The 19,086-nt window shown below is 42.4% G+C and overlaps 1 protein-coding gene across 12 annotated transcripts in view; it reads left to right on the top strand.

Annotated features, from left to right (window-relative positions):
* Positions 1 to 19,086, top strand: part of ADGRL3 (adhesion G protein-coupled receptor L3) — a 1,275,722-nt gene that overhangs the window by 806,882 nt on the left and 449,754 nt on the right. For all 12 annotated transcript variants that reach the window (XM_019522289.1, XM_019522280.1, XM_019522284.1 and 9 more), the window contains one exon: positions 1,421 to 2,221. In XM_019522289.1, the coding sequence (XP_019377834.1) occupies positions 1,421 to 2,221 (801 nt within the window). The remainder of the gene's footprint in view (positions 1 to 1,420; positions 2,222 to 19,086) is intronic.

Below are 19,086 nucleotides of genomic sequence, written 5' to 3'. Positions count from 1 at the left end.
TAGGCTGGTTTTCCAGTTGGATCCGCACAAGCTCAGATATCCACCCACTACCCTCTTGCTTTGAATCAATAATTTAAAAAAAAAGGTTTTTTTGGTTTTTTTTTACTTCAGTTTGTTTTAATAAATAAGATCCACAGCACTCCTGGTACAAGAGTCCCCCTGTATTTGCAGTAGTTTCTTCCCTTAATCGATATGCATAACTATGGTATATGAGTTATTTTTTACGTATCATGGGGGAATAGAAACTGTACTGCACAGTGGCTCACTGTGTCATTCTGTAGCCATTTTACCTTTCACCTGGCTGTGCTCTGGCCGTTCTTCTTTGCACTATGTCATAATGCCCAGTAATCTCTCACCTTATCAGTCACAGGAAAGATGAGTGTTCTTTCAGTTCTTACAGCCACAAAGCATAGAGCAAGTCTTCTCCCTGCCTCTGTGCATGCAGCATACCACACTCAAACTCAAGTGCACCATCTAAACCCTTTCCTTCCCCAATTCTGAAGTCTGAGCAGCAAAGCACCACAGCTAGTCAAATGTTACTATATGCTCTTCTCATTTAACAATAGAAGGTACATGTTTTTAAATGTAAATACTACTATATTTAACAGGACATTTTAACTGATTAAAATCTAGACCTTGGGTTCCTCTCCAGTGAACTTGTTTCTTTTCCTTCCTCTTTCCTTTCTTCCTTCCTTACCTTCTGCTTTTTCCTTTCAGTATTCACCCATCATTCATTTTTAATTGTGTGGACTGCATGTTCTGTGTGTTGTGTAGACCTCTGAAAGCTTTATTGCTAGTTATGCTATTGGCCTATAGTAGGGTATTTGTCCCTCCCCCCCATTTGTTTTACATGTTCTTTTGAGTTGCTGAGGGATTTGCCTCTGCTTTGCTATAGTACCTTTTAAATATTTAAATTCACCTGCGCTGTAAGGGTGGGATTTTTTTTTTATTTTACTTTATTTTATTATTTCCATTTCTAGGGCATACTTCAGCAGGCTATTCAAAGTAAATATGTGGAACAGTTTCCCAGGAATATACCCCATTCACCTACTAGGTATAGATCTACAGTACAATATAAACTGAAAATATAAACACATGCACCCTTTGGGAATACCTATTAATTTCAGAGTTTATAAAGATGAATGGTCCAAGTAAGTACACCAGTAAAAATAGATTCCAAAAGCTATAAGAAAATGAACTAATGCTCATAGTGAAGATAGCAAAAATCAATATGAAGGAGCATGCCCTGTTCTAGACAGGATAATCTACAATTACAGAAAATGTATTGTGGGGTTCCTTTTGATCTTGATCATACTCCACTGTAGAAGTGTGAACTATTACAAGTTCATTCCAGACCAGTAGGACTATCATTAACTTTCTCTTTTTTTGTTTTGTTTTTAACTCTTTTTCCCTCCAACAGTTTTTCTTTGTCCTGGACTACTAAAAGGCGTATACCAGAGTGAACATTTATTTGAGTCAGACCACCAGTCTGGGGCATGGTGCAAGGATCCTCTTCAGGCTTCTGACAAGATCTACTACATGCCTTGGACCCCGTACAGAACTGACACCTTGACAGAGTACTCTTCCAAGGATGATTTCATTGCTGGGAGACCCACTACGACATACAAGCTCCCTCACCGGGTAGACGGCACAGGATTTGTGGTATATGATGGGGCTTTATTCTTCAACAAGGAGCGAACCAGGAACATAGTCAAGTTTGACTTACGGACAAGGATAAAGAGTGGAGAAGCTATTATAGCAAATGCTAATTACCATGACACTTCCCCCTATCGATGGGGGGGCAAGTCTGATATAGACCTGGCTGTGGATGAGAATGGCCTGTGGGTAATCTATGCAACAGAACAAAACAATGGCAAAATTGTCATTAGCCAGTTAAACCCTTACACGTTAAGGATTGAAGGGACATGGGATACAGCATATGACAAACGGTCAGCTTCCAATGCTTTCATGATTTGTGGGATTCTATACGTGGTGAAGTCTGTGTATGAGGACGATGACAACGAAGCCACAGGGAATAAAATAGACTACATTTACAACACTGACCAAAGCAAGGATAGTATGGTGGATGTTCCCTTTCCAAACTCATATCAGTACATTGCTGCTGTGGATTATAATCCCAGGGACAACCTCCTTTATGTATGGAACAACTATCATGTGGTGAAGTATTCTTTGGATTTTGGACCCCTGGACAGCAGAGCAGGTAAGGGTCTCTGGTACGCCTTGCTTGTAGCATCCCTGAAGCTATTTTTCATTCTGTTGCCCCCAGGCATTCTGTGCTATTTATAGGTATTTTTATATGATTTATCAAATGTGGGTGGTTGTGTGACTAAAGACCCATTCGTGAGACCCTCCATGATTAACTGCTCTGTATTAAAAGGGGAAGTTTTATGCTGTGCAGAACATTTTCTTTATGGCTTACTCTCAAAATAAATGCAAATAGGAATGAATTTTCAGTGATAAACCTGAGCCACTGTCTAGACATCCAAGTCCTTGCTCATATCATCAGATCTACCAACAATATTGTTTGTTTAAATATATTTTTCCATCCACTGTATTTTTCTTTGATTTTGTGAGCATTCCCATGAATCGCAGCTCAGAAGAAGCTGTTTTTTGCAACTATCATATGGTAGATCCTCAGCTGTCTTAACTTAGCACAGTTCTGTAAAAGTGGAACTTTCCGCCTTTACGCATACACACACGCATGTCAACACGTGCACAATTTGTTTGGCATTTGATGTGTTAATGGCTGATTTCATTGTAGTTAAAACAGACAAAATAATCTGTGTTGGGTTTTTTTTTTCTTCTGTGTGTATGTATATGGATGATTTGTTGGGGGGTGCAGAGGGCATGTGCTGCTGTTCCATTTAAAACAGTTTGGATGGGTTATATTGTTTAAATTTTGACAGAAGGAAATTTTACTCCATCTCTCCAAGACTGCAGACTGGGCTTCAGAAACCATAGCAGTGATGTTTTTGGTGAAATTGTTCATTAAGTAAGACCAAATTCTTCCTTGTTATATAAACAGAAATCCACATTTGCTTCTATGTCAGCAAAGTGTCATATGACAATCTGGTTTGAACTCACCAAATAGCGCTGGGTCCTCAAATTATTTTCCTTTACATTTGAAATGGGTTACTCCTACATACAAACTTTATGTAATAATGGTTGGCATTCATTTTCTCTCTGTCAGATGCTATCTTTCCAAAATACTGAAGAGGTAACAAGAAAGGCAGAATTAATATAATTTAGAAGATAACACATTTAATTAGCAACATATTTTTTTTCTTTCAAAGTGTTACATTTCTATTAAATATCACGATAAAAAAAGACTAAAGTAGTAACTGAATAGAGCCAGGTCTGTAGCTTGCAAGAGAGGAGTAATACAATACTTTGATCCCTTTGTGTCTCTTTTCTTTCCATATGTGGCTGTCATCACTATAAAAAAAAGAAAGTAGATAAAGAGATTTTAAAAGAAATTATGACTCTGGAAAACTTTCGGGAAGCAGAAATCAAATTAATTTCTGGCTGTGTAGCAAAATGCAAGGAAAAGGAGGGAAAGAGAGTGAAGGTACATGAGGCAAAAGATCAGAACTATGAGATGGAAGAAAATTGGAAGGTATTGATCTATGAAGGATTTCAGATGGGGAAAGGGTGAAGTAATACTTTTCATTCTCACAAGGTAATGATGAGGACATACTTTTTGAGTGGTGAAGTGAAGCAGAGTAATATGTGAGTTATTGGTCATCCCAAAAGAGTGAAAATCAATTACCCCCCTTTTTTTATTCTAGTGTGTTTCTATCTTTTCCATATACTTTAAGAACTTCTCTGCTGCCCCCTTCTCACATGTTTTCTGTTGCCAGTTACTGAATCTGTTAAAAAAAATTAATCCCACAACCAGTGAAAGAAGATGAGGTTTTGTGAACAAATGCAGTCTCAGGGTTTTTTGTTCTTGTTTTTGGTTTAATTATTTTTACCTGAGCTTGAGCTGAAAACACAAAATTAAGATCTGGAGTTATATTGAACACCGTGCCATGTTTGGAGCAATTTAGATGACACACTTTGATTTATCTTATTGCTTTTTGGATGTGGACTTGAAGATCCCCTAAGAGCAGAAATATTTAGGTGAATTAAAAAATAAGGCAAGATATACAATTGAAAGTAGGAATAGTTCTTTTGCAGTGAATAGGCAGGACTAAATATTTATTTTGTAAAATGCTAAGAATTAAGAACAGTAGAACATGAGAGCTATCATACTTAGACCACAGTGTCTCTCACAGTGGCAAAGACTAGATGGTAACGGGAAGAGCAGTGAAGCAGGGCCTATGCAGCTACCAGCAGTCAGAGGCATAGGAAGTCCCAAGTTTGAGGGTGTATCTCTAACTATTATATTTATATGTACTGGTGGATCTGGCCTCCATGAGTTTCTCTAATTCCCTTCTAAACCTGGTTGAATTAGCAGCCGCCCCAACGTCCTATGAGGATTATTTGAGAATCACATCACGGCATTTTTTCAGTAATTTTGTGGTTTTGGTAAAGGAATGTCACCCGTTTTTCTGTTCTGTGAAGTTCTCTGGCAATCAGTATATGACAACATCCCAGACACATTGGCTTCCAATGATATCAGAGAAATGTGGCTTGACTGGGATATCTGGGATGACGGATCTTGCAAAATGATGCCTTTTTGAATAGAGAGCTGGAACTGGGGAAGGCTCTTCTCAGGGAAGGAAAGTAAGACTAAAAAGAACTGAAGGAATTTAGTTTGCTGCTCACTTCCCAATATAGCCTGACTTGTGGGAACATTGTTCAGATTGTTAGTCGAGGAGCATCACTTCTTCCACTGGGTGAGTGGGCAAGTAGGATTTTGCTGGATCAGTGCATTTGTATGTGTGCTCGTGGATGGGGACAGTGAACTCTCATTTCCACTAGCTGTGTCTATGCATCTTTCCTTCCCTCATGAGTTCAGAGCCTGGTTCAATGCACATTGAAGTTGAGGGGTGTTTTTACATTGACATGAACCCACGGTGGAGCAGGCTCCAAAGCGTCACATTTCCAAGGAACAGACAAGAGTTCAGAGAGTTGACAGCACTCACAGCTGTAGAAGTCTAGTGTGACCGAAGATTTCTTTTAAAGAAAAAAATAGTCTGGCCATTGTCACCTGTTTCTCCCTGGTATAAAAGAGCTTGCGTAATGCAGTGTCCTTAGAATAAATCAGCGTACAGGGATAGAAGAGTTCCTTAGTCCTATTCTGTTATAATTTAATACTAGCAAAATATGTAAACAAGTGTATGTTTAATTAAAAATATAAAGAAAAAAGTGTAAAATCCATGAGCAGAACAAATGGGTTGTTAAACACCAATTAGCAGTTTAGAAATGGGCTTTGAAAAAACACAAAAATTGCCCACAACCAGGAGAGTGAGATATTGCGTCATCTAAGTAGCAAGTAGCACATTTGAGATCCATACATACAAGGCCCAGGTGATGAGGTCTTGGCTTTCCTGCAGACAAGCCTTGTTTCAGCTTTCTCACAAAGCCAGCAGGAGAAAAAAATCTTAATTGTAGCACATTTCATTTTTCTCCAAACTTTTAATTGAAAGGTACATCTCTAAATGTAGCTTTTGTACACAGTTCAAAGTGGTATTAAAAGAATCTTTAAGTAATTACAGCCGGTCACTGAAATAATGGATCTGTCCTCTTTGAGGTGGATCAGTTGCAAAGGATCATGGGAATTTAAAATTTGGTCTCTGTGGTGGTTAAAGGTAATTGGAGAATATGTTGAAACTATATCTCTAATAAAGTCAAGTGAAATTCAGTTGAACTGGAGACAGCTAGTTCAGTGCCGTTCACAGAATAAAACCAAATATTGATTTTTCTAAAAAATACTTGTAATTAAGGGATGCATTTTAAGGAGTTACCTTCCTTTGTTATGTTTCTCCAGGATTGGGTTCAATTACTGTAAAGGACTCTTTAAAAGCAACATCTCTTTAGGGCTCACAAAACCAATTGTTAACCCCGTTCTTCAGGAGGTGAGAGATGCGAGTGAGAGAGTCTCTTTGTGCTCATTGGTCTCTACATATTCATTCATTCATTTTATGTATATGCCGCCCTGTCCAACAAAGGCTCGAGGTAGCTTAAAATAAGAGTTCCAAATAACTTAAAAGAGGAGCATGACAAGAGAACAATGCAATGTAAAAGGGACTAGAATATCCAGATAAAACAGAGACTACTAAACAACACCTCAGCCTAGCTTTGTTTGTTGAATGCCTGTCCAAATAAAATTTTACACCAGTTCCAAAAGATGTCAAGGCTCAGGCTCTGGCAGGCCTTTCTGTGTATGCACACATCTCCTTGATCATTTCTTCTGCTTGAAGACAGTTGATGGTTTTTGTTTGGAGGGGGGTGGGGTTGATCTGCCCAGTTGAGAAGAAGGGATACTGAAAAGAACTCTATGGCGCAATGAATATTCTTCTTAACAGATTGTCCAAAAAATTCCACAGTAAGTGTATTTGGTTTAGTTTTGTTGCACCATTATGCCCCAGTCTTTTAGTGAGAAGAGAACCATGTGTTACATGAAGTGAGGGCGGTTGTTGATTCTAGCCGTGTTGGCCTAAGGACATAGGCAGACAAGGTTCTTTGCATACATGTGAAACTTTTTATTAGACCAACTAAAACATTGTTCTTTGCAAGCTTTTGGGCTCATAGTCTCTTCTTCAGGCCTGAAGAAGGGTGTTTGTGACCGAAAGCTTGCAAATAATTTTTTTCCAGCTCTTTAGTTGGTCTAATAAAAGATATCGCATCTACCCAAAGAAGCTTGTCTGTCTGTACATGAAGTGAAAATCTTTTCTACGTCCTCTTTGTCATAACAATAATTTTTATCAACACCTTGTAGTGACTTAACCCATATAAACAATATGGGGAAAGGAAGCAAATTCTGACCTTCCCTCTTCTTGCGTTACTGGCATAGAATCATATGTGGTGTTTGGACAGTGCCCAAGTGATCATTTCTTAATTTCTTTAATCCTTTTATACCAGACAATCAGGCATTGCTGATGACTTGGGCAGCAAAGAGACAAGAACTCTGTGAATGGCAGCAAATTTGTTTTGTTAGTATTTTAAGGGCTGGAGATTCTGGAGCCCTGACTCGTACAAGATGGCCTCAGTTATGCCATGTAAGGGTCACTCAGAAAGTACTTTCTCCTTTTTTTTCTCAGTTATATATTATGTAAAAATGTAATGTAAATTGGGTACATTATCACCGAACACACAGGGTTTTTTTCAACATAGTCTTCCTCTCTGTCAGTGGCCTTTTGTCCATTGGTGAACAAAAGCATGTATTCCAACAATGTAAAAGTCCTTGTCTTTATTGTGCAATCATTTTTTACAGCCTCCATCTCTTTGCTATCATTCAAAAAATGTTGACCTTGGAGTCTGTCCTTCAAGGCATGATGAAGATGGTAACTGGAGGGTGCAAGGTCCAGGCTGTACAAAGGATGGGGTAGCACAGTACATCTAAACGATGAGATTGCCTGAATGCTCAAGCTGCTGTGTGCGTAAGCTTTATTGTGCAAGAAACAGCACCTTGGGATGGGCCCTTTGCATGAAATATTTCAGTTTCTTTAAGGTCTTGACATATGTCTTTGAGTTGACTGTGGATTCCTTGGGCAAGAAGTCAACAAGAACACTTTGCACGTCCCAGAACATAAATATTAAGAGGCATTACTTTCTGAGTGGCCTTCACATTTTCAGACCAGTGTTAAAGGCAGGGCAGAGTTAATCTTCTGATCAACTCCTCTCTGAGTGAATTTCAGGAGGAGGAATAAGTTTCTCTTACATTCACTAATGCAGTGCAACCTACTGTCCCCAGCAGGAATCCAGTTCTGTTATGTCTCTCCCTCCTCTTTGGAGTTGCTGTCCCTGAGAATGGGGGCTGCCATTGAACCTAGTTACTTGTTGGGTAAATATATGGGGCTTCTGTCCTGCTTATGCTGTGTCACCTTGTAGCAGGACCTAGCCCCCAGGGGCAGCCATGGTGTCCCTTGGTAGCTGCATGATGTCTGCCCCTACTCTGACTCCTCAGGGTAACCCTCCCTTTTGACCTCACCTGCCATGCCTTGAGGTAACTTGTAGTATTTTGGAAGGATGCCCCCAGGGTCCCAGAGTGAGCCCAGGCCACATTGGCTTTGCCCCTCATACACTAAGTTGTGGCCCTCCTGGGCCTTATTAGTGTCTTAGGGCAGCAGTTGCTTATGGGCTATATTTGTTGTCTCCCTTCTCCCCTGCAGCCATGCCTGTGCATCACAGATGTTACTCTGCTGACATTTGCCTTCCTTCATAGGGCTCAGCCCTCTTGGCTTTAACCCATTGCTATTCTGGCTACAGGCGTCCAGCCCTGGCCTGCTTGTTCTGACACAGCTCTCTCAGCCTCAGCCTTTTGCCATCTGTCCCAATTAACTCTAGACTCTCAGCCTGCCTATGTCTTGTCCTTCAGGCCCCTGACCCTGTTTCATGTGTTGTCCTAGCCCCATGGGGTGTCTGGTCTAGGCAAAGCTGCTTGCAGTCAAATCCAGCACCGGCCCCGCCCCCGCCCCCCCCAGCATCTGTAGGTCTGATCACTTTCCCCTACTGCCCTGGGGTCCCTGAGCCCTATAGGACTTTTTGCTGGGTGCCCCTCAGGCACCCTAGTGGCCTCCTTAGCACCCATTATCAGCCAAATCTGGTCCTTCAATTTCAAGCCTAACCCCAACATAAATACAAGGAACCTTCCAGCCTATCCTCGTCTGTTGCATTTTAACTCAGGGTCTTGCAGCCTTTACATTGGGGCTGCCTGTCCCTTAGCTGCTTAATGCAGTGCAGCTAGCTCCCCTAAAGTAACAGGAGCCTCTGCCTCCCTGTCACACACCCATAGGGACAGGCACATGTCACACTGAATAATATATATGTATAATATAATATGTGGAGCTACAGGGATAGGTAAATGCTACTCAGTTTGACTAAGAGCTGCAAAGAAATCAGTTCTTTGAAACCTCAGCCCTTCCCATAACAACATGATGTGATTAAAAATAACTGATGCTCCTTGTCAGGTTCTATCTTGGGAGGCTAGGTGTATTGTCAGTGTAATTCAGATGGGGGTGTGTGTGTGTGTGTGTGTGTGTGTCTGTGTGTGTGTGTGTGTGTGTGTGTGTGTGTGTGAGAGAGAGAGAGAGAGATATTTATTTATTTATAAAAGCTCAGGGGGATAATCTAAACCAGTTCTTTTTGACCCATATATGCTTCTACACTGATGAAAGAGAGGAAAGCATGTGTACTCTTGCAGTGCGGGATGTCTAGCATTGTATTGATGCAGGGAGTTCCATGTAGCTGTGTGTGGGACACAGTCCACTTACAAAAGCTACAATCAAATCAGGCAGGTTTAAAATCCATTTATCAAGCTGCAGGTACAGTTTGCATTTTCCTGGCAGGTGAAACAATAATACGAAGTAAATCTGGACCCAGCACTCATCATTAACTCAGAAGTATATCAGTGATATCAAAGGTCACTTCAGTGCCTTCTAGAATGGACACAGCTTTTTGAATAAAAAAACAGAAGTTTTTTTCCCCGTATTACTTCCAGACAAATGGACTGAGGTGTACATTTTGCTCTCCCAGTGTTTGGTGGAGATGGGGACATGGATGAAAACTAGCTGACTTAGACAGTGTTTTTGTGGCACAGTTATCCATGTTTGATCCTAACTGGGGGGCAGGGGGGCAACCTTTTTTGTAGGCATGCCACAAATTAACTCTGCATCCTCCCAAATGCTGCTCTAAACTCCCTCAAGCCCTGCTCGATTTGCTTTTCTGTTTTCTCCTTCCTGTCCTGTGTTCCCTGACTGATACCTTTCTCTACTTTCTGCTCCCTCCTCTGGGCTCCCTGCCTGGTCTGCTGCTCTGCTGTCTGCTCCCAAACCTTTCTGCTGCTGTGCTGCTTATCCCTTCCCCAATCTGTCATGTGCCACACACAGAGGCAGCTCGTGCCACTTTTTGCCATCCCTGTCCTAGCTCATGAGACAGCAGTCCAGAAGGAAAGCATTCACTGCTGTCACATTGTGCTGATTTAGGGAGTCTGTAACTTAGACCTTCTGCTGGGCCAGGGTGCTCAAGTTTAAACCAGTGTCACACTTGAGTTAGACATTTGTGTGTGGGGAGATGGGACTTGGATGTGCCAAAGCTAAGTTAAGCCAAGCCGGTTTCTGTAGCCTGCAGTGCACCAGGGAGTGATGTGGGTAGCATCATGTGCAGCTGCTTTTGACTTAGCCCCAGTGAGCAGGTAACAGCTGCATCTTCTTTTGGCAGGAGTAGGAGTGAAGCTGGAATTCATGTCTCTGAGCTACAGTGAGGTGAGCTCTGCTGCCAGTCCAGATCTAGCTGAGGTGATATGAGTGGAGGAAGGAAAGGGTTTATAAAGCTGGCATTTAGAGTTTGCTCCCACTGGAAATCAGAGACAACCTAAGTGGACTATTTATAGAACATGATGGAGCATAGACCTTCATGTAGCCTTTTTAGTAACTATGAGTGTTGCAATCTCCATGGCAGTTAATTTCCTGGCTGAATTAGACATGTATGCTGCCTATTTTTGAGACATGTTTTATAACTTGATCTATGTCATATACCAGAATTCAGCCGTTACAGTTCTGGGTGTCTGTTCATTATGTGAAGTTCAAAAATAATTGTGCCCTATAAATAAAAATAATGATATAATGTAGCACAAATGTATGGTTTATGTATTAGCAAGTTTCTATGTCATGTATGCCATACACAAGGATTACCAGGCAGATAATGTGATACTAAATAACTGTCCCTATCTATGGTATTTTTAAAGCCCCAGAGGGTGCATATCAAACTTTTATCCTCCACATCTGTGTTAAATATTACAGGATGCTCTCATGACATGTGATTGTAACCATTTAATTCTGTAAGTTTTTTTTTAAAGCAGTTTTACAATGCAGATAAGGTGAACCCTCTGTCCTTATAATATGCTAATTAAGTGCATTTGTGTCTTGGGTAAAAGATGTGGCAGTGTAGTGATGAATAAGAACTTTAAACACATATGACACCTCGTTAAAATGTAATTTTCACATCATAAATCTGAGGCCTTTACTTTGACAGCTGAGTAATGTGGATGGTGGGCAGAGAATCTTGAACATTTCAAAGCTGTCACGTGCTAATAGGTAGCTAAAACCTGCTTCCTCTACTGTTCAGCTTTAATACTGTACATCCTTGCCTGGGAAATATATCAAGAGAGCTGTAGAATCTTAAATCACGCTTGTGTACAGGATATGAATTGCTACCGTTTCCAGATCCCATTGTGATAAGGCACATCTAGTATCTCTGAAGTTTAATTCAGGCGGCATTTCAAAAGTGACACTGAACCTTTGAGCTGTACATCTTTTCATGGTGGACGTGTGACATTCTCAGGTGGCTGCTGGCTGCTAATTGCAGACTGTGCCGCATTTTTATTCTCCAGTTGCTCTCCTCATCGGTCTGAGCATCCCTAGCTTTGTCTCCCGCTCGTCTTCACTGCTGACAGTGACAGCTGCCGGCTGTACATTGTGGTTGGAAGCGTTACAGGGAAACCGGCCACTGCCTGCAGCAGCCATTATGCTAATTTTTTTATGAACCAAAGTGTTTGTTTATATTTTTTAATATTTCTCTCTGCATGTCTGTGTCTAGTTAGCTGAGGATGGTCACTCTATAGATAGTCCTTTTGTGCTATTTAGGGAAAAGGACATGTCTGACCAGGGAGGTAAAGAATCCATCTTGGTACATATACAGGCACCTTCACCTTAATTTCTTGATCTAGTTACTGATTTGAAAGCCATATGCAAGAAGTATAATTCCCTTTTCTGAAGGACAGAGGATTCTGTAAGGACACCTAACAGATCTGTTTAGCACTATGATGTCACCCCCCTTTACTCTCTCTTTTTTTCCTCCTTAAAAGATAGGGTTTGTTAAAAATGATAACCTAGTATTGTGCTTTTTGCTAAAATTAGGAACTTCCTGCCTTTTGTCTGTGGAAGCTGGAATTGGAACTTTATTCTCTTCTTTCTTCTCATGAGAACCCTCAAATTCCTAAAGTGCAAGATTCCCAAAATTCAAAACGCAGCCTTTGTGGAGCTTCTCATACATATTCATAGAGGTTGCCCAGCACAAAGTGAGCATCTTCCTGGCCTCTCCAATAAAAATAAATGTGTGGTTTCTCTTTCCCCCTAAATAAAAAAAACATACTTCAATCAATAGGATTGTGGAATGGGAAGTAGCCTTGCCAAGGGGAGATAGAGGGTTCACAGTATTCCTTGAATCACTGCTCTTCTTACTGTGCACCCATTCAAATCATCCTAAGAAAACATTACAGCAGCCCAGCCAGCTAGAGAACTAAACATATTCTGCTGCTTTCAAGGCTGAGCTGTACCTCTCTGGGATATAAATATCCACAATGCAAAACAAATGTTAAATTCATTATGTCAAAAAATAGTGAAATGTTTTTCTTTCACCAGTTACTCAGGAAGGTTTACAATGACATTCTGGATTTCCACTTCCTGCATCTCCCCAGTTTCATGTGATGAGCAGGGATCCTGGTTTTCTCTGTTTAAAAATCACAAATTCTCTATTTTTTTTTAAACAACAAACCACCCACCCCCACAAATTCTGATGTAAACCCCCCAAATCCATGTTTTTCCATGATTAAAATGAAGTACCACTATATACATAGATTTCAATTGAACACAAAGTTTTATTGATATATTTACAATGTTAAAGCAATTTGGAAGCCTACCAGAGCCTCAATCCCTATAATAAAATAAATTCTGAATACCAGTAAATTTTGGAGTTTGATTTTGGGTTTTTTTAAATCATGGAAAGTCAGAGCTCCCCTTGCCCCCTTTGCTCACCAGGACATGGGTCCTGCTGCTCCAGCTGTTCCCCCTCACTGCTTTGTGACACTGAGCAGCCCTGACATGCCAGTGTCCTGTCCATGCCATTGCCCCCGACTCCCAACCCACAGTCCTCCAGCACTGCTGGTGCCCTTCACTCCCCCCACAGCCCTCTGGGCCCTGCCGGTGCCCCTGACTCCCCACCCACAGCCCCCTGGACCCTACTGGTGCCCCTCTTACCCCTCCCCCTGCCACCCCAGCCCCGCTGGAGGGGGCCGTCACCTGCCAGGGCTGTGGGGCCAGGGATCTGTGTCCATAGCCCTCTGCCCTCCCACAGCAGCACCTGAGCTCTGGCTGCCGCATGTGGGAGGTGGTGGCTGCTACGGCAGAGTGGAGCATGGAGCCTGGCTCCCCCTCTCCCATGGGTAGCATGCCCAGTGGGCAGGACCTGGTGTAGAAGAGCCAGGCAGGGAAGCTCAATGCTGCTGCTGAGAGCCCCAAACCACCACGGCGAGGTGTCCCCTGCTTGCCCAGCAAGAGCAGGGGTAGCAGTGCGGAGTTGTGGGGTGGGGATGGGCAGGGGGCACTTCAGCATGGCAGTGCAGGGCTTGTGGCAGTGGCATTGAGCTTCCCCACCCCACTCTGCCCTGCCACTCTAGGTCTCACCCACTGGGACACAGAGGCCCCAGGGGAAGGGCAGCAGGGTGGGGAAACTCAAAACCCGCAGCCTGCCCCAGGAGAGTGCACAGCGGTAGGGAGCCAGCCCTCCCCCCTCTCCCCCCGATGAGTGACCTGCGACCCTGTCCAGCTCCCCGCCTGGGCAGCCATGCATTCTGGCCCCATGTCCCAAGCCCCATGCACTGCATGAGCTGGGCATGAGCCCCAGCCCCAGTCCTGACCTGCTTAACTCCCTCCCTCATTATGGGAACCTCAATCCAAGGGAAGTGGTGCTGGCCCCTACCCTGGGGGTCTTTAAGAAGAGGCTGGATGCCTACTTGGCTGGACTGATTTGAGTCCCGTTTCTTGTTTTGGGGTTTTTGTTGTTCTCCCGCCCTGGCGGGGGGTCGGGCTAGATGATCTACTAGGTCCCTTCCGACCCTTAATCTATGAAACTATGAATCCCCCCCGACCCCCTCCCCCATCAGACATACCTGTAGCAGCTGCTGTCCAGGGTGCCTGGCATCTGCCATGTGCATGCGTATGTGTGCACTTGCACGTGGTGCCCTCTGCTGATCACCATTCTCCCTCTCCCCGCAGCCCCTTGCAGGCTGGAACTCTGCCAGCCTGCAAGGGGAAACCCACTGTTTCCCATGTTTATCTCCTTAAAATAAGAAAATCCCTGATGATGAGGGATGAAGTTTGAGTGTCTTCCTTTTTGCCCCTTCCTTTTTCAGGTCATTTCAAAAGTCAGAGGAGCTAAAGTCCTGAAGAGCTTGCTTACAAAGGAAAGTTAGCAAGCAGTAAGCTCAGCTGTGTGACCTTACAGCACTCTAACTACTCTAGAAACTCCATGTCAGCACCCAATAAGAGTGCTTTTATGTGAGGCAGCACATTCCCTTGTGGAGGTGATGATTTACACTATGGATCCTTTATGGTATTTGGAAACATAGAATGGTCTGTCATTGAATTGAATCACACCACAATACTGAATATGAAGACATGAATAACTTTTGGCTGTCTAAAATATATCCATGTTTTAATGGAAATGATGATCAAAAATGTTTAAGAAATGGACATTGTTTGCCAATTAGTCAGGAGTCATTCTCTGTAAAACAAGTGAGGTGGACAGGCAGGGGGAAGAACAGGGAAATAATATTTTAATTTTTGTCCGCTATCTCTTTGTCTGCATTCCTATACAATATCTGTCATCTAAACATAAAGGACATCTGTACACATGCTCCAGGGGTGGATTGGGGGGAGGGGGCGCTTTAATTAGAGTGGCTCCAAGAGCTGCTCTAATTAAAGCACCTGGAGTTTCTCGTGTATCTGCACCCCCATGCTTCAAAATGGTGGCAGGGCACTTTATCCAAAGCTTGTTCAACAAAGAAAGAAAGTGAGAGAAAATCTTGGTATATTTATTTATTCTCATTATTTTCTAATTAAAAGCTGGTTTTACAGTGGGGTGGCCAGGTCAAAAACAATGTTTGGTCATTCAGCTAATTCCCTTTTTGAGGTGCGAGAGCAATTTACGGGCATGAGATGAAATCCCAGCCTTGTTGAAATCAATGGAGAATTCCAATTGATCTTAGTGGAACCAGGATTTTACCCATAATAGTGTTGTTAATTCTCCCCCCTCCCCAGATTCCTCCCCAAATGCCTGGTTAGCTCAAAAAGGAAACACAGATATCCATTTACAAGATGGATAATTGGGTTATAGAGTTTAAGTGACTTTGCAGATGTGTCATGGAAGACAGTAATAGAGCTGGGAATTCACCTCTGGTCTCCAAGGTGGTGGATTTGTACACAGTGCTTCTCCTGAAAAGCTCTTCAAAAGTCTGTCCTTCATGAAACTGGCTGTTAATCACCAAAAATGTTTATTCACGACATCCTAGTTTTCTGTCATCCCTACTGTTAAATTATGAACATGTGGAATTTTATTTAGTTATTCATTCACTCATTTTGGGGCCTGACAAGAGGAATTGCAGTCAGCTTTATGATGGGCAGGTCCTAACTTCAACTTTAGCTGTGGAGAGGGCAGCCACTCTTCTCATAATGAAGCTCATTCTTGGAAACCCAGAGTCATGAAAGCTAGCTTCTCTGGATCCAAAGCTCTGAAACCACTTGAGTTAAAGACAGATGCCTCCTAGCTGTAGAAAGAAAATTGTGCTTTGTTTTGCTTTTCTTGCAATCTGTGAGAAACCAATGGAAAGCAATTTGTTTATGCATATATACAGGCCAAGTCTCAGGAATGCTGTTAGTTATGTAAGTGCCTTGCTGAATCAAAGGCATGATATGCAGATCAACTTATGGTTAAATCAGCAAAACTGCTGTGGGCATCAATGGGAGCAGGATGGAGCTCCAAACTGTCTGCTACTAAATTTGTGAAGAATTTTGCTTGATTTAGAACTGACTCCTCCTCACCCCCAGCCCACAAACATCAGTAACTCACCAGCTATTAAGGAGATCTGGGCTGGGATTTTTCAGAGAGGTATAACAGGACATCAGATCAGGGACTATAAAGAATCACCCAAGTTAAATCCCCTCCCCAAAATCATTGGGACTGAGGCCCCAGCTCCCTGAGACTCTTGCACAAATTCCAGCTGTACGTATCTAAAAAGTGTTTTAAAACGGTAGCACTAAGGTTGTTTTGAGTGAGGTGTAAACCAAATCTGTTTGACAACAAAGGACCCACTTTTCACTTGCACAAAAGCTCTATTAGGCAGCACTACTATATTAAATGGTCCTTAAAAGAGAGCCTGGATTTCCCTTTGCTGTAAAGCTTCTACACATTAGCAGAGAGGGAAAAGGGGGCTAGAGCACAGAAGAGGATAAGGCTTTGGATAGTTCCATAGCAATGAAGACGACAGAGTCACTTCCAGATACAATCCCTTCAAAGGTTAATTGTTTGTCTTTGTGGAAAGGAATGAGAATAAAGGTCCACACTTCATTCCACCTGCTGCGGATCTAAGTGAATTTAGGCAGACAAAATTCTTGGGGTAGAGGTGATCTTTTATTAGACAAGCTACATAGTTGCCAAAAAAATATATTTATTTGCAAGTTTTTGGGCCTAAACGCCCTTCATCAGGCAAAGGAGAATTCAAGGACTGAAAAATTTGTCCCAGGTAGAAACACACTTTTATATCACACAGGAGATCTAAAAGATGGTATAGTTCTCCTGGGTAGGAAGAATTTAGGCCCCTAATTGCTATTCCATTCCACTTGGTTCCAGTCCTGACAAGCCATTAATGCATCTACTTTTGTAACATACCATCATAGAACCACAGCATCATAAGAACGTTAAGGCTGAATTCTGCTGAAATCCTAGTTTCCTTCCCCCCACCCCCCCTTTTTTTTAATTAATTGTTTTTCAGCAGGGTGGAATAGATTCTCACTTGGATCCCCAAGTCCACTTACTAAGTGACTAGTAGGTGGAATACAATTTGATTCAACGTGCCACAAAATGTGTTAAGTTAGAGAGGAAAATATATAATTTTGCATTGTAGTACAAGCCTGTGTAGATACATTTTTGTTGCATCTAATCATTTGTCTCATGCTGAAGAAAATGTCAAATTTTTCCACCAGGAAATGCATCTGTTTGCATAGATGCTAGAACCCTAAAGCAATGCAACTACTATGCATACTTTGATGGGCGCGCCCCAAAATCCTTTTTATATTTTCCTTGGTTTTATTTCCTCAGTCTGCCTTGCTTTATCAATGTCAATCATAGGAATTTAAAAAAAAAAAAAAAAGAAAGAAACCTGCTACAATTCAAACCTTTTATCAATGAAGGCAGAAACTCTTAGAACTGTTAAATGACACTGCCTATCACCCCAGTGATAGAAGTGTCCAGGAGGAAGCTATATATATAAAAGATTGCAGAGGTAGGCAAAGGAGTCTTGCTCATTATAAAGCAAATATCCTAAACAGTAGAGCATTCTTATCAACATAGATGCATCTGTCTAATTCCCAGCTAATCAATTCCCTTGCCTCTACACAGAAATTTCCCCTTTAGATTGGCAAGCATCTAATGTCTCTTTAAAAATAATTTAGGTACACGAGTGGTTTATACAGAAGGTAACTCTCAAGCCCATATTCATTCCTGTTTTTTTCCTGAAAGCTATCAGACTTATATGGTTATGGTGTTCTGAACAGACACTGGCGATGGTGACATCTCCTCTGAAGGATAGAAAATACTGTCCTCAGAAAATTATTATTTATTTATACAGATTCAAAAAGCTAAAAATTCTATGTTAAGAAAATGCTAATGATTCAAGGTTAAGCTTGATAAAAGCAGGGGATGTCAAAGTTAAGGTTCAGCCCCTGACCTTAGCTTTGCCCAGGTAATTGTTATTTATATGATCAAAAGCAACTTTTCCAATTATACCATATAGGCTAGGGACAGAAATTACCTATAAACCGGTATAAGTGATCAGAAACCTGTTCAAATCTGTAACAGAACAGAAGTTCAGTGCACATAAACCACTTTCTAAATGGTCAAAACTGGTGTAAGATAAACTTGGATGGATGTAGTATCAGACTTAACTAATTTAGGTGAAATAGGTTTATTGAATTTTGGTCCCAGATCCCTTCCAGATTTAAGTTAACTCACAGTCCCCCAGCATCCCAGGATTCCTTGCACCTCCCCATGAACTCCCTACTCCAGCAGGATATGAAGGCTATCCTTGGCTCAAGCTGTCTGCTCCAGCTGAGCAGTGAGGCATGCTGTAGTGCCCACCTGCCTTCTGGTCTGGGTCACTGCAGGCGTGGTGCTGCATCTCCGGGATAAATAGTGAATGTCTGTTCACTGATATCCAAAGATTGAATTGATTCAGCCTCAGGCTTTTTGACTGTCTGTACTTAGCCATAATGTAACATTCTTCAACAGCTTTACATACATAAGGAAAATAGTGGAAATTAAAAGCCCCTTTTATTTAGTGGGGAAAAGATATTTAACATGGGAGGAAATTTATAATCTCATAAATTCAAATAAAAATATGGCACTGTCACAGGGTGGGGACCCAAGAGCGGCCGTGATCTCTCCTGGCACCCCCTATCATGCCAAGTTGTCGATCAAGCACCCTCATTCTCGCCCGCCATGTCTTTGGTGATATTATGTTTGTAAGGGAGGCTGCCTTCTGTCCCCTTGGACATGGCGATCTTATTTATCCTGGCCCTTGCTTCCCTAGATTGATTTGGTGCACTCAGCCTTATGGGCTATGCGTGGCTCCTACCTCCCCTTATACCACGCCCCAAGCCTCTCAGATGTACTGGACGTTGTTGAGTCTGTTATTAGTGCCCGTGCCCTCACGGACGTTCTCCGGGCCTTTCTTCGCCTAGTGGCCCACACCGGGGCCCTTCCCCACACTCTCGCCCTCTCCGGGGCTTCTCTCAGTGCTCTCGCCCTCCCTGGGGCTTGCCTCAGTGCGCTCGCCCTCCCTGGGGCTTCTCTCGGTTTGCGCCCTCTTGCTCGCGCTCACGCCCGCACTGGGGCCTTGCTCGCGCT

Source organism: Gavialis gangeticus, unplaced genomic scaffold, assembly GCF_001723915.1.
Source record: "Gavialis gangeticus isolate Ggan-Ray unplaced genomic scaffold, GavGan_comp1, whole genome shotgun sequence".
Lineage (NCBI taxonomy): Eukaryota > Metazoa > Chordata > Crocodylia > Gavialidae > Gavialis > Gavialis gangeticus.
This window is presented reverse-complemented; position numbering and strand designations above follow the sequence as displayed.